Source organism: Candida albicans, chromosome 2 (genome assembly GCF_000182965.3).
Source record: "Candida albicans SC5314 chromosome 2, complete sequence".
NCBI lineage: Eukaryota > Fungi > Ascomycota > Pichiomycetes > Serinales > Debaryomycetaceae > Candida > Candida albicans.
In genome coordinates this window covers 1,288,603-1,301,939 of record NC_032090.1, presented here as the reverse complement: position 1 = coordinate 1,301,939, position 13,337 = coordinate 1,288,603, and the positions used below count along the sequence as shown (strand labels likewise).

General features: G+C 31.0%; 5 protein-coding genes across 5 annotated transcripts, besides 1 other annotated feature; 4 read left to right on the top strand and 1 right to left on the bottom strand. All coding sequences in view use genetic code 12, as the record gives it.

Moving 5' to 3' along the window:
• Position 1: part of a long terminal repeat ((phi-2b) Long terminal repeat (LTR); about 194 bp long, 14 copies per genome) that runs on past the window's edge.
• A 170-nt stretch (positions 2-171) lies between these two features.
• Positions 172-756, top strand: SCP1 (Scp1p; the record flags this gene model as incomplete). The annotated part of the gene is made up of 1 exon (XM_706732.2): positions 172-756. The coding sequence occupies one exon, from the start codon at positions 172-174 to the stop codon at positions 754-756; it is 585 nt and encodes a 194-aa protein (XP_711824.2).
• Positions 757-1,072: 316 nt separating this feature from the next.
• MAK16 (ribosome biosynthesis protein) lies at positions 1,073-2,020 on the top strand (the record flags this gene model as incomplete). The annotated part of the gene is made up of 1 exon (XM_706399.1): positions 1,073-2,020. The coding sequence occupies one exon, from the start codon at positions 1,073-1,075 to the stop codon at positions 2,018-2,020; it is 948 nt and encodes a 315-aa protein (XP_711491.1).
• A 720-nt stretch (positions 2,021-2,740) lies between these two features.
• CAALFM_C206350CA (uncharacterized protein) lies at positions 2,741-4,183 on the top strand (the record flags this gene model as incomplete). The annotated part of the gene is made up of 1 exon (XM_706398.2): positions 2,741-4,183. The coding sequence occupies one exon, from the start codon at positions 2,741-2,743 to the stop codon at positions 4,181-4,183; it is 1,443 nt and encodes a 480-aa protein (XP_711490.2).
• A 283-nt stretch (positions 4,184-4,466) lies between these two features.
• Positions 4,467-6,629, bottom strand: EFH1 (KilA-N domain-containing transcriptional regulator EFH1; the record flags this gene model as incomplete). The annotated part of the gene is made up of 1 exon (XM_706397.1): positions 4,467-6,629. The coding sequence occupies one exon, from the start codon at positions 6,627-6,629 to the stop codon at positions 4,467-4,469; it is 2,163 nt and encodes a 720-aa protein (XP_711489.1).
• A 4,875-nt stretch (positions 6,630-11,504) lies between these two features.
• Positions 11,505-13,112, top strand: AVT1 (Avt1p; the record flags this gene model as incomplete). Its single annotated transcript, XM_706396.1, has 1 exon — positions 11,505-13,112. One exon carries the CDS (start codon positions 11,505-11,507, stop codon positions 13,110-13,112), a length of 1,608 nt encoding a protein of 535 aa, XP_711488.1.
• Positions 13,113-13,337: the final 225 nt, after the last annotated feature.

The window sequence follows — 13,337 nt, the reverse complement described above, 5'->3', positions numbered from 1 at the left end:
AGTAATATTTTTGTATTTTTTTGTTTTTAATTTGATTTGATATTATTTGATTTTTAGACGCACGTGACATACACACAGCCCCAGCAAGAAGTTTGGTTGTTGTTTTTTCTTCGTAGATTTCTTGAACCACCACACATTAACACATTTACATCCCTTATCTAAACTACAATAATGCCCATTCCTCCTACATCTACAGAAAATAAAAACTTAGATGAAGATATACTGAGTTCTAGATTATCCAGATATAATGCCATTCAACCAGAAGTCAAGCAATATCTTTATGATATTTTATCATCGAAATATCCTGATTTATTTAATCACAAATTCTCCATAGATAACACTACATCTTCTTCTTCTTCTCCTGCTGGGAAATTTTTACAAGACATAGATTTATGTGATTTGTTAAAAGATGGTGAATTATTATGTAAATTAGGCCAATTATTAGGCCGGAACAATAATATCATTCCCAATAATCCAACGTTTAAATTTAAAAATTCACAAATGGCATTTCATCAAATGGAAAATATTAGTTTTTTCTTAAAATTATGTGAATTAATTAAATTACCTCATGATGAAATATTTCAAACAGTAGATTTATTCGATGGCAAAGATCCTTATCAAATATGTATTACATTAATGTCATTTTCAAGAATTGTTCATGATTTGGATAATCAAGTTTTTTATAAAGTCATTGGTCCTAAAATTGTTAAAGTGAAACCAACAGTGCCGATAAAACCCTATAAATTAAGAGCATAGACAAAAAAAGGACTACTAGTTATATTTATATGTGAATGTATAATAGTAAAAGGAGTATTACTTTTGAAGTATTCCTCCAATCAGTTAATCGTCATTTATAATTGTTCTGTAGAGAGGTTGATCGGTTGATATTTATATGCAGGTATTTTTTTAATTCTTTCTCATCTCTTCTCTTCTTTATTTCTTTTCTTAGAAACGAAAAAAAAAATTTATTTCATTCCCAAATTTTTTTTTCATATACAAATCTTATCAATTTTTAATCAACCCCCTTCCCTTCCCTTCCTACTAAAAACCCTTCATTATATATATATATATCATGTCTGACGATATAGTTTGGCAAACCATTAATCATCAATTCTGTGCTTTCAAAGTAAAGACAGACAAGGGACAAAATTTCTGTCGTAATGAATATAATGTTTCTGGGTTATGTAATAGGCAATCATGCCCCCTTGCCAATTCACGTTATGCTACGGTTAAAAATGTTGGTGGGAAATTATATCTTTATATGAAAACTGCTGAACGAACTCATATGCCAAATCGATGGTGGGAAAGAATTAAATTATCGAAAAATTATAACAAGGCATTAAAACAAATAGATGAACGATTACAATATTGGCAAAAATTCTTAATACATAAATGTAAACAAAGATTCACTAGATTGACTCAAGTTGCTATTACTGAAAGACGATTGGCATTACAAGAAGGTGATAATGAAAGACATTATGTCGGAGTTAAAAATAAAGTTAAACGAAGAGAACAAAATCGAGAAAGAAAGGCATTAGCTGCTGCTAAAATTGAAAAAGCTATAGAAAAAGAATTACTTGAAAGATTGAAAAGTGGTGCATATGGTGATAAACCTTTGAATGTTGATGAAAATATTTGGAAGAAAGTTATGGGTAAAGTGGATGATGAACAAGAAGAAGAAGATGAAGAAGAATTTGAAGATGACATAGATTTGGTCAGTGGAGATGAAGATGATGAAAGTGATGTTGGTGAAGTTGAATATGTAGAAGATTCTGGTGATGATGAATTGTTAGATATGGAAGATGTTGAAAAATGGTTAGGTGATTCTTCCGATGAGGAAGATGGTGAATCATCATCATCATCATCCGAAGAGGAATCATCAGACGAAGAAGAATCAGGATCAAGAAAGAGAAAATCCGAATCTGATGAAAAGGCAAAGAAGAAAAAGAAGAGAAGACCAAGAGTGGAAATCGAATACGAACAAGAAGAAGAACCATTGCATACCAATATTGCTGTATAGAAGTAGTTTTTTTTTTTTGTGAAAGGTTATTAATGTACACTATTATTAATGAATTATATTGAGTCTGCAAATAATGCCGGCTATAAGTAGAATAGTTAGTCAACAACTTCGGACTAACAAACAAGTAATGATAGATTTGATAAGTAATTTGAAAGACTCTGATATAAGGCGTTAAAAGTATTTTTTTTAGTGTGTTTTTTTTTGTTCCGTTTTGTGTTGATGTTGCTTATAAATGTTAAACTAGCTGCAAATCAATTTAACAAAACCAATTTTCTTTTTTGTAAACTATCTTTTTGATCTTTCTTGTAGTTTGTGATATTTTTAATCTCTTATTGATAATAAAGGCTATTACTTTTTTTTTGCCTAGCTTACATTGCTAATTAATCGTCACTTCTAGATATTATATATATATCTACGTTTCACTTTCCTCATATTTTTTTGCTAATGATACTTACCAAAGAAAACTCATCATATTCATATGCTAATGATTTTGATCAAACAGTTACACTATGTCCATCAGAATCAACTATTGATGCCACTAACTTGGATTTCATATTAACTACTGAATTGCCATTTTTCCCTTTAGATTATCAAGATTATCCTTTAATGGATTTTACTACTGAAGAATTATTACAAGATAAATTTCCCAATACCAAATTTCCTTATGATGGGTTTATAAATTTCCATTCCTTAAAAATTTGTAGTTCAAATGCTAAACAAATGTCAAAATATTTACAACTTGCAATGGGGTTTAAAGAAGTTGCCTATAAAGGGTTAGAAACAGGATCTAAATTAATAGGTGCACATGTTATGCAAAATGGATCAATTACATTAGAAATTATCAACACTTTGGAAACCATTGATGATGATAATGTTTTAAAATTCCCATTTTTGCAAAATGATTTAAATAAATTTCGAAATATTAATCATGAATATTTTTTAGAAAATTTTAAATTAACTACTGATGATTTAATATTTGATTTTGTTAATAGCAGAATCGAAAGTTTGTCATTTAAATCAGATTATCTTAAATTTGGTAAACAATTTTATAATAATATTATAAGATCAGATGATTATCAAGAATCAATGGTCAAAGTTAGTAATTTCATTGTTCAAACCATAAATAATTCAGAAGAAATTTATAATGATATGATGGAATGTACATTAATTCAGAAATTCTTGAAATTACACGCTGAAGGGGTTATGGATATAGCATTCAATGTAAATGATGTTGATACAATATTCAATCGAGCCATTAAAGCTGGTAGTGGGATAATAAGATTACCAAAAATAATATCTGATGAAAATGGGGTAGTTAAATTGGCGACTATTAGTATACCTAATTCTGATATACAGCATACATTGATAGAAAACATCAATTATACTGGACCTTTCCTACCTGGATTCTCTCAACCAATATATCCATTGGCCGATTATTATCAAGTTCAATTAAATATGATGCCTCCAGTTAATTTAACAGTATTGGACCATTGTGTTGAAAATTATAGTTGGAATCAAATGATGGAACAAGCAAAATTATATGCTGATATGTTTGGATTTCATAAATATTGGTCAGTTGATGAAGATGATATATCTACTGGGTTCACAGCATTAAGATCCATTGTTATGTCTTCGAGTAATGGACAAATCAAAATGCCAATTAATGAACCAGTTAAATCAATTATGAAAGGCCAAATTGAAGAGTTTAATGATTTTAATGGTGGTCCCGGAATTCAACATATTGCATTCCGAACAAACAATATAATAGAAACAGTAATGGCATTAATGCAACGAGGAGTCGAATTCAATCATACTTCGGAGAACTATTATAACAATTTAAAGCAAAGATTGAACAACGATGGGATTAAGTTATATGAAGATTTTGATACCTTGAGATCATTAAATATATTGATTGATTATGATCCATCAACAAAACCAAAACCTAAACCAAAACCTAAATCAAAAAGGAAAAGGAATAATAAATGTAATTATCTATTACAAATATTTTCTAAACCATTACATGATCGTCCTACATTATTTATTGAAATAATTCAAAGACATCATCATAATGGGTTTGGTAAAGGTACATTCAAAGGATTATTTGAAAGCATTGAAGAACAACAGAAATTAAGAGGGACATTTGTTAAATCACAGAATAATTAATAGTATTGTGAAAAAATAATGCATAAAACAAACTATTGTATAACTCTATAAAACTGTGCATCTGATTATTCCTCCTATAGTTAATAACTCTCTTAGCTATTGATTTATTGGCTTATGATTTACAAATAATAACAAAAATAAATGAATATGATTAAGTAAATACATATATAAATAAATAAATAAATAAACCTAACAATGAATAAAAATAAAATAAATATAAACCAGAATATTTGAAGAAAATTGGCCTTTGAAAAATGTAAACTTTCTTTGTTGTAGTTGTTTATCATAATGTTTTGTGAACAGTTAGAGGTGTATTATGAGATGAACCATAGTAAAGGTCTTCTTCCTTTATGGCAGTTGATTGTGGAGATCTTTCAAGATATTCATGAACATATTTAACTTCTGAAACATTACCTGTAGTTGAATCACCTTCTTCAACAATACTTTTAATCACGTCACGTGTTTCCAATAATTTGGATTCTGAATTCTTACTACTTGACATCGAAGTTGAAGACCCATCCTCTTCTTCTTCGTCATCTTGTTCGCCTTCTTCCTCGTCATCATCATCATCATCATCGTCGTCTTCTTCTTCTTCGTCATCGCCAGGAACATCATTTTCAGCAGTGTTAGGACCTGCATCTTCTTGTATTCCCACAATCTCTTCTTCTTCTTCATTGTGGAAATCACCAACCCCATTTGACCTTCCTTCTCTCCTTACTTCTTCTCTTTGTCTTGTCATACCTTCTTCTAAAATCTCTTGCTCGTCATCTTCACTCTTCAATTTGTGACCCTTGGTTAAAAAGTATTGCTTTATATTTTTGACAAATAAAGGGTATAATAAACTATCAACACCTTCATTTCTAGCAATTTCATATGCTCGATCAAAAGGAATCCAAACCCCCTTCAAATTCATTGATCCAACTTTAACCACATTTTTAATCTTTTCCGTCTTTAGTATTCCATCTCGTTTACCTCGTGTCATACCAATGACATTCAATAATTTTGTGCCATTAATATAATTGGTATCTTCACGACGAGAAACTAAAATATTTCGTGCTCGAACTTGATAACAATTGGTATTTTCATCATCCCATCTTGTTGTGGCAACTTTTGGTCGAATTACACGTTCTGGGTAATCAGGTTGAGGTATAAAACTACTGATTGAAGTAGATCTGGATTGACGTCCACTACGGGTGGTGATTGATGACGCTCTTGATTTTGTCGGAGTGGAATTGATCAGGATATTTTTACTCGAACCTTGAGGTGGTATTTGTTGAGACAATTGTGATATTTGAGACATTTGTTGTGATTGCGGTTGTTGATGCTGTTGCTGTTGTTGCTGCTGTCTTTGATATAAATACATTTGATTAGTTTTTGATGAAGATCCTTGTTGAGGCGATCCATAAGTGAACTGAAACTGAGAATTTGGCTGACCAGTAGTAGCAATCGTTGTTGGTATTGAGATATTACCAGCCACTGGTGATGAAGATGGACCTCCAGTTTGAGAATACAACATAAAGCCTGTACCACCATAAGGTTGAGTTGTTTGATGCTGATAATGTTGCTGTTGCTGCTGTTTTTGAGGTGTTGGTGGTGATTGTTGTTGCTGCTGCTGCTGCAGATATGAAGTCTCCGAAATTTGTTGTTGTAATTTAGAATTGGTTTGGGGAACAAGTGTTTGATCTCCACTGGTTTTTCTTGAAAACTCTTTTTGTTGTTGTTTTGTCGTGACATAACCTCCAATTGTACCGCCTTGAGTATAAAATATATCTGGAACTTGCAGTTGATGCTGTGATTGCAGCAACTGCTGTGGTTGTTGTTGCTGATATGAGTGTTGCTGTTGTTGCTTGCTCCGAATGCTTGAATTTTGAGTATCAGGTGTTGAAACTGAACCCATTTGGAATGATGGGCTAATTATCAGATTTATCGTCGAGTTTTGATAATCATTGGCAGAGGTGGTTGTTGGAGTACTATAATAATCAGCTGCCTGAACAAGAGGAAATCCTGGTTGTAATGTGTAGTAGTTTGCATTTTCCAATAGAAAGTTCTTTGGTACTCGTGTTTGTTGGTAAGAGCCTGTAAATTGTTGATATATCGAAGGCATTTCATAACTTGTAGAAGATGAAGCTAAGTTTTGTTGGTTATGTTGATTCTGCTGCTGCTGTTGTTGTTGTTGTTGCTGTTGCTGCAAATGATGTGATTGTCTTGACTGTTGTGACTCCAGCTGATTTTGCTGAGTAGGATGGTGGTGAATGGGTTGGTTTAATGGGTGGTTTTGATGAGTGGTTTGAGATTGGTCATGCTGATGGTGATGTTGAGGAGAATTATTATTAGTGGGTTGGTCCTGAGATGAAGGACCAGGAATGTGATCTGAGCTTGATGGTGCCCCAACTAAATCCTGATTATAAAAGTTTGAATGACTCGATGTCGTCATAATACCATTCATTTATAAAATATGTGAATATACTTATAACGAGATTAATAGTTTGAAGCAAATTATTAATAAATAAATGATTTTGGGGGTAGCTCCTATTTATTACTGTGAGGAACCAACAAGAATGTACAAAATCAACAGATAACAATAGTATCGAGTGACAAACTAATAGCAGACACAATTAAAAAGAAAACCAAATTCAGTAAAGATACTTACTCAAAATATTATACTATCTATTAATGAATCAAGAAAGATCAGTGATATAGATTCCCTTTTCTTTTATTCACTTTTGATTTTTAGGGAATCTCCAAATCAAGGAAAATTCAACGGAAAACAAGTAAGATTTAACACTATGGTGATCTTAAAAGTATAGTAGTTGAAATAAATAACTCTAGTTAAAAATAAACTTGTAAGTTATTTAGGAAGATTGTAGTAACTGCAAATATTAGGAACGTAAACTTCTGTAATATGAACTACTGTATTTTTCTTTTTTTTTTTTACTTCTTAAATAATTAAGGAAACTTCTGGTGTTTATTAATTGTTATTTTTATTTCACAACAGTTTTGGTTTCTTCAATTACTCGTATTCTATTCAACCTATTTTTGTATTGTTTGGTGTGTGTATGAGGTATTTCAGAATACTCTAGTTTATAAAATGAATATGACAATAAATAATATGGAATCTCCGTTTTCTTTCGTTTATTATTTTGATGTAAATGTTTTGAGTATATTATCTTGTTTTGTATTGGAACTAAATTGAAATCATAGAGCTCTTTTATTATTTAATAAAACCTAAAACCAATATAAGAGTATACTTGAAATTCGCTGAAAATAACTGCGTCTAAATATGATGCCAAAATTATTCTCTTAAAAAGTGGAAAATTGAAAAAGAAAAAGAGGGGGATAACGGAAGGAGGGGGGGGGAGAAATTGTTTAGATTTTATACGTCAAAACTCTTGACTAATAAAATAAAAATATTATTAACAGTTTTATCTCGTAGTCAATTGTTTAGAATTTTTACCCATTTTTTATTAAAAGGGTGATTATTATTATTGTTGTTGTTATTGGTAGTAGTGGTGTATTTCTTGTTTCTCATCTGGGTAATAGGAGAAATATAAGTAATGATTAAAATAATTATTCTTGAATATTTGAATATAATAATAATCGGAAATCATATTCTAATCAGGCCTAGAAGCAAATATTATTTATATTTTGTTCCCTTGAAAGTTTAAGACTATAAAAGATTGTGATTTTTTGTAATCTTTAGGAAATTGGAGGGCGTAAATCGAAATAAGAGCAAAAAAGCAAAGCAAAGAAAGGGAATAGAAAATTGCAAAAATCAAACAATAGAAAAAGAATCGTGCAACCCCAAAAAACAATAAAAAACTTTTTCGTGTTGAAAATGACATCAAAAAATAAACAGACTTTACTTACACAAAAACTAAGAAAAGTAAAAACTAAAGAAACAAGATGAAAGAGCAAAACTAAATTGATAATAATGATAATGGAAAATAATAATAAAAGCTTTAAAATAATATAATAATAATAATAATATGATATGGCTGACAAATTCCTCCCAGCACCTTAACAAATATATTAAAATATTTTTTGAAACCATTAAATAATAACTATGATAAGTTTAATAATCTTAGTGACAAGAAAATAATAAACCTGAAAAGAAATTATCAAACTGAATTATAATCTCATTGTTGACATGATATGTGAAAATTTTTTTTCATTGTCAATAGTGTGCTTTTTTCTTGGTTCTCCTGTGTTCCATTACCAACCCAATAAAGACCAACAATTGTCAATTAGTGTTTTTGTTGATCTTTTCAAAGTTCTATTTTATTTCTTAGCATCTTTTAAGTGCAATGTTCAAACAAGAATTTTTCATTGAAGATTGAGGGTTTGCTTGAAATAATATTAGTAAGGGAAGAATAAAAAAAGATTAAAGTTTCACCAAAATCATGGTACGATTTCAGTTTAGTTTGAAGTAGGTTATTGAAAAAACACAGATTTCGGGTAAACTAAGATTCATTGCAAACACTATTCCCGTCCATTCAATTTGTATCGTGGCTAGTATTTCAATTCTTATCGGATATCCATTTTTTTTTGGGTGACATAATTAAAAACATCTTATTCCTATCAGATAAAATATAAAACAATTCATAATACTCGCATATGTCTTTCTGTTGTTTTGATTTTGGTAATTTTTATTTTATTTGGATTAATTTCGCTCTTGTTGTCTTTTAGATTTCACGTAATTATATTACAATTGTAATATGAGTATTATAAAACATCGTACAAAAACTATATTGGTTGGAATATACTCTTTTGTTGGTCAATGAATTTTTCTTTACTAGTTTAGTTAGCTCGTATATTTTTCATTTCTTGTTCAACTTTTAAAGTATTGATAATAGAAGTTTGCCTGTCGTTTCTTGTCTTGTGAATTGTTCCCTGCAATGCATCTTTATTTTGGAAGAGTAACTCCATAACAATGGCTGCGAAAAAAAAAAAGAAACTGTCTCTCAACACAACTCAATTTCAATCGTGAAAAAATTAGAATTTTTTCAAAAAATAAAGTTCAGCGAGTTGAATAGATCCGTTATTCTCTTATCAAATATATTTCCACCTACCTGTTCTTTTCTCAAACTAAATGAATACAAAAAGAAATTGGTAGAAAAGGAAAGAATAATAACGTGTTAACTTTGAAAGAGGCGAAGCGTTGATATAAATTTTTTCAATGAACTACAAATACAGTAAATTTCAACTATTGCAAGTTCAAGCAGTAACCTGCAAGGGTTGTCACCATTATTATAATAATGAGGTGTTTTTTTTTATTGTTTTGTTGGGAGTAAGCCTGTTTGCAAAAATGCACTCTTAATTCAAAGTCCGTTTCCTGGGAAACCGTATGAAATTGGTGATTTAATCAACATTTCTCAAATACTAATTAGTGTACTAATAACTATACTGACAAGTTTTACAACATTTCCGTAATTTCCACCGTAGTCTTTACGGGAAATGAAACAACACACAATAAACGGGGAGTGGACTAATCGAAAGTTGCACAATAACATAAACAAGAAAGGAAAGTAAAGAGAACATAAGGGTTTTTCTCTGTATGATCACTTGCAACAACTTGCATGAGCTAGCATTTCATCTGACCTCCAAGGCGGGGCCCATCTTCTTTTGCATATAGGTACATTAGTCTACAGAAGTGTTGTTTTCTTATATTATTATTTTATTCTCCTTTCTCACTCAGCCAATATTTTAAATACGGAGCTATTGGTAAAGTCTTGTTTGATATTAAGACGGGAAACATTCAGGTAAGAAATTTCACAGAAGAGAAAAGAAAATAGAAAATAGAATACAGCCAACGAAGAAAACGAAGAATAAACTGACGAGTTTAAGCTAATATAAGTTTGATTCCCCTGACCCTTAACTCCTCAAGATTTTTCTTAGCCGGAAAATAAACAAGGTATTAAAGAATTATGTGTGGTAGAACAGAAATAAATCAAAAATATGGTGATACAAACGCTTTCAAGAGTTCGATTAATTGATTTATTGGTCTACTATGAAATATTTGATTGGGTTTTTCAAACCCCCAATATTATATTTTGTATTAATACCTATTTTGATATACTAAAATTTAAATAATTTTAAGTTTATTTCTGTTTTGTTAACAATTATATATCATGTAGTTAGGGAAAGTACAAAATTTTTGGGAAACGAGGAATTACAAATGGGATCTTAAATTTCATTCACTTTTGTTTTCATTAATTCCAGATATGAAATATCGTAAGATAATACAACTTTATTGACGCGTCAAGTGTTTAATAGATAATAAGTATAAAATAAAATGTTGACAAGTAATCTAATTGTAATAAGCACTCGTCATCTCCCCATGTCATTGTTATTATTACTAGCACCATTGAATTATATCGTATTGTTATTATAAATATCATTATTATCAAGATATCAAGAATCGTTAAAAACACTCCCCCCACCCCCCATCAAAAAGCGCATCCCATTTTTAGGTTAAGATCTTGGCCTCATCCGATTCCCAGTCTCACTGAATTTTTAGCGTTACAATATTGTCACATCCTTATCCATGGAGGTTATCTCCGTTTTCTTTAAAAAAATAACCGACGAGTTGACCACAACACAACTTAAAAGTTAGTACAGGTATAATGCGTAAGCAAGTACGAGTATATCCAGGTAGGTTTGAACTTGTCCTTGCAACTGACACTTGATTTTATAAAAGCATATAGAAGAAAAATCGATATATATGAACTTGTAAACCTAAGGGTTTTCCGAAATAACAATTACTCGTAGAAACAAGGCTCTTAAACAAAGGCACGGCTAAGCCTGGGGTCTAACAATAAACAGCTTACGATTCAAGGCTAGCTTTTTGTACCCTTTAGCAAGCCAGCAATTTTTTTATAGTATTATGGCCAGTTGTACTCTTAGAGTGGCACCGCCAAGAAACTAGTTTAAAATTGTTTTCGTTTAAAGTTAAGTTGATCTATCGAAGAATACATTTATAAACTCAAATTATTAGGGTCACCAACAGTCGTGTATTTCTGGTTAAGTGTCACGAGACTAAGCACTGAAAAGGAATAACAACAAAAACAAATTTTATATTCATCTTACACTACCTTGAAAAATTCTTGAACCATCAAATTAAATCTATTCACCAAAGCTGTTTTCCAACTAATAAGCTCGACATTTTTCTGTGTCTTTTTTTTAATATTACAATTTCAAAAGTAATCATCAACGAGTTTTCATTGTATATTGTTGGGGGTTATTATTCATAATTATTTATTTATTTATTTATTTTTTTTGTCAGTTTTAATTACAAGACAAGACCTGAAACTATTGGACCAGAATGCCCCTGCCTGATCTTACAGACCCTCCTAGTGCACCTAAACAGCGACGCCGATCGTTTATGGATTATGGTGGTCCCAATTCTATAAACAATTTTGCATCGTCATACTCGAGGGCCCAGCAATATATTGGAACTTCATTTATGGAGCAAGGAGGTGAATATATGGAATCTCCACCACAAATACCATCAAGACCTTTACATGAAGATAACGAAGCATTTATAAGTAGTGATGACAACTCAATACGCTCGGACAACAACAGTAACAACCAAACTGAGCACATGGATTTCCCATTACCGCCTCCTATTGACTGGTCAAATAATTCGGTATTCGATGAAACCAGCGAATTATTACCAACTTTATCACGAGTATCGACCAAAAGACATTCATTTAGTCTAATTACTGGGAATTCTACAGCAGCACAGACTATATTTAATTCAATAAATACGTTAATTGGAATTGGAATGTTATCTTTACCACTTGGGTTTAAAATGTCAGGTTGGTTATTTGGTTCGTTGTTGCTTGTTGTATCGGCATTTTTAACAAATACAACGGCTAAATATCTAGGGAAAATATTGTATCGACATCAAGAATTAATGACTTATGGAGATATTGCTTATGCATATGGTGGCAAATATTTCCTGTACTTGGTCACCTTATTTTTTGTTATTGATTTGTTTGGTGCTTCCTTGACGTTAATCATATTGTTTGCTGATAGCTTTACTATTGTTTGGCCTCATGTGCCTGCCCTCAAAGCAATTATTGTTGCCGTGGTATTTGTGTTATCCTTATTGCCATTAAGTATGTTATCAATTTTCAGTCTATTGGGAATAATTTCAACAGTGGGGATAATACTCTCAGTGTTTATATGTGGGTTCCTCGTTGACACATCTCCAGGTTCTTTGTTGATACCTGCAACAACTACTTTATTACCACCGAACCCCATAAATTTATTGTTTAGTTTGGGGATATTTATGGCTCCCTGGGGTGGTCATCCAGTATTTCCAGAATTATATCGAGATATGAGACATCCTTTCAAATTTACCAAGTCGAGTAATATTTCATTTCTTGTCACCTATCTTTTAGACTTTTCCATTGGTGCCACTGGTTATTTAATGTATGGCTTAATGGTTGACGATTCAATTGTGAAAAGTATCATGCAAAATCCAAATTATCCCCCAATCATAAATTCAATATTATGTATCTTAATGGGTATCTTACCAATTTCAAAATTACCATTAGTCACAAAACCAATCATCACTTCCTATGAGAATATTTTTGGTATCACTGCAAAATACGTTAAATTGGATGAAAATGGGAAATTAACTGATACTTATGGACCAACACGAGTGTTTAGTAGATTGTTATTTTGTTGTGTGTTATTAATAAGTGCATTATTATTAACTTCATTTGGCAAATTAGTGGCATTTTTAGGGAGTGCCATATGTTATACAGTATGCTTGACGTTGCCATTATTGTTTTATTTAAAGTTAAATAGATCAAGTGTCGGTAAGTTAGAAGGATTGTTAATTAAAATTGGAATTGTTTTTTCAATTACTGCCACCATACTAGGAACGTATGCATCTATTGGATTGACAATACCTGAATAAAATCGATTATTTAAATAGATTTGTATTTACACATAGTAATTCCATTTCATACAGTTGTTAAACTTGAAAGAAGTCAAAATGCGTACCAATGGGACGCAAAACTAGTATTTGTCATTCATACAATCCATTAAACCCTGACAACTATTGTTTGAAAACTAAACAATGATATTAGGATATCGCTACAATTACATAGCAGATCATGCTAGTCTGTAGTTTTTTTTACGT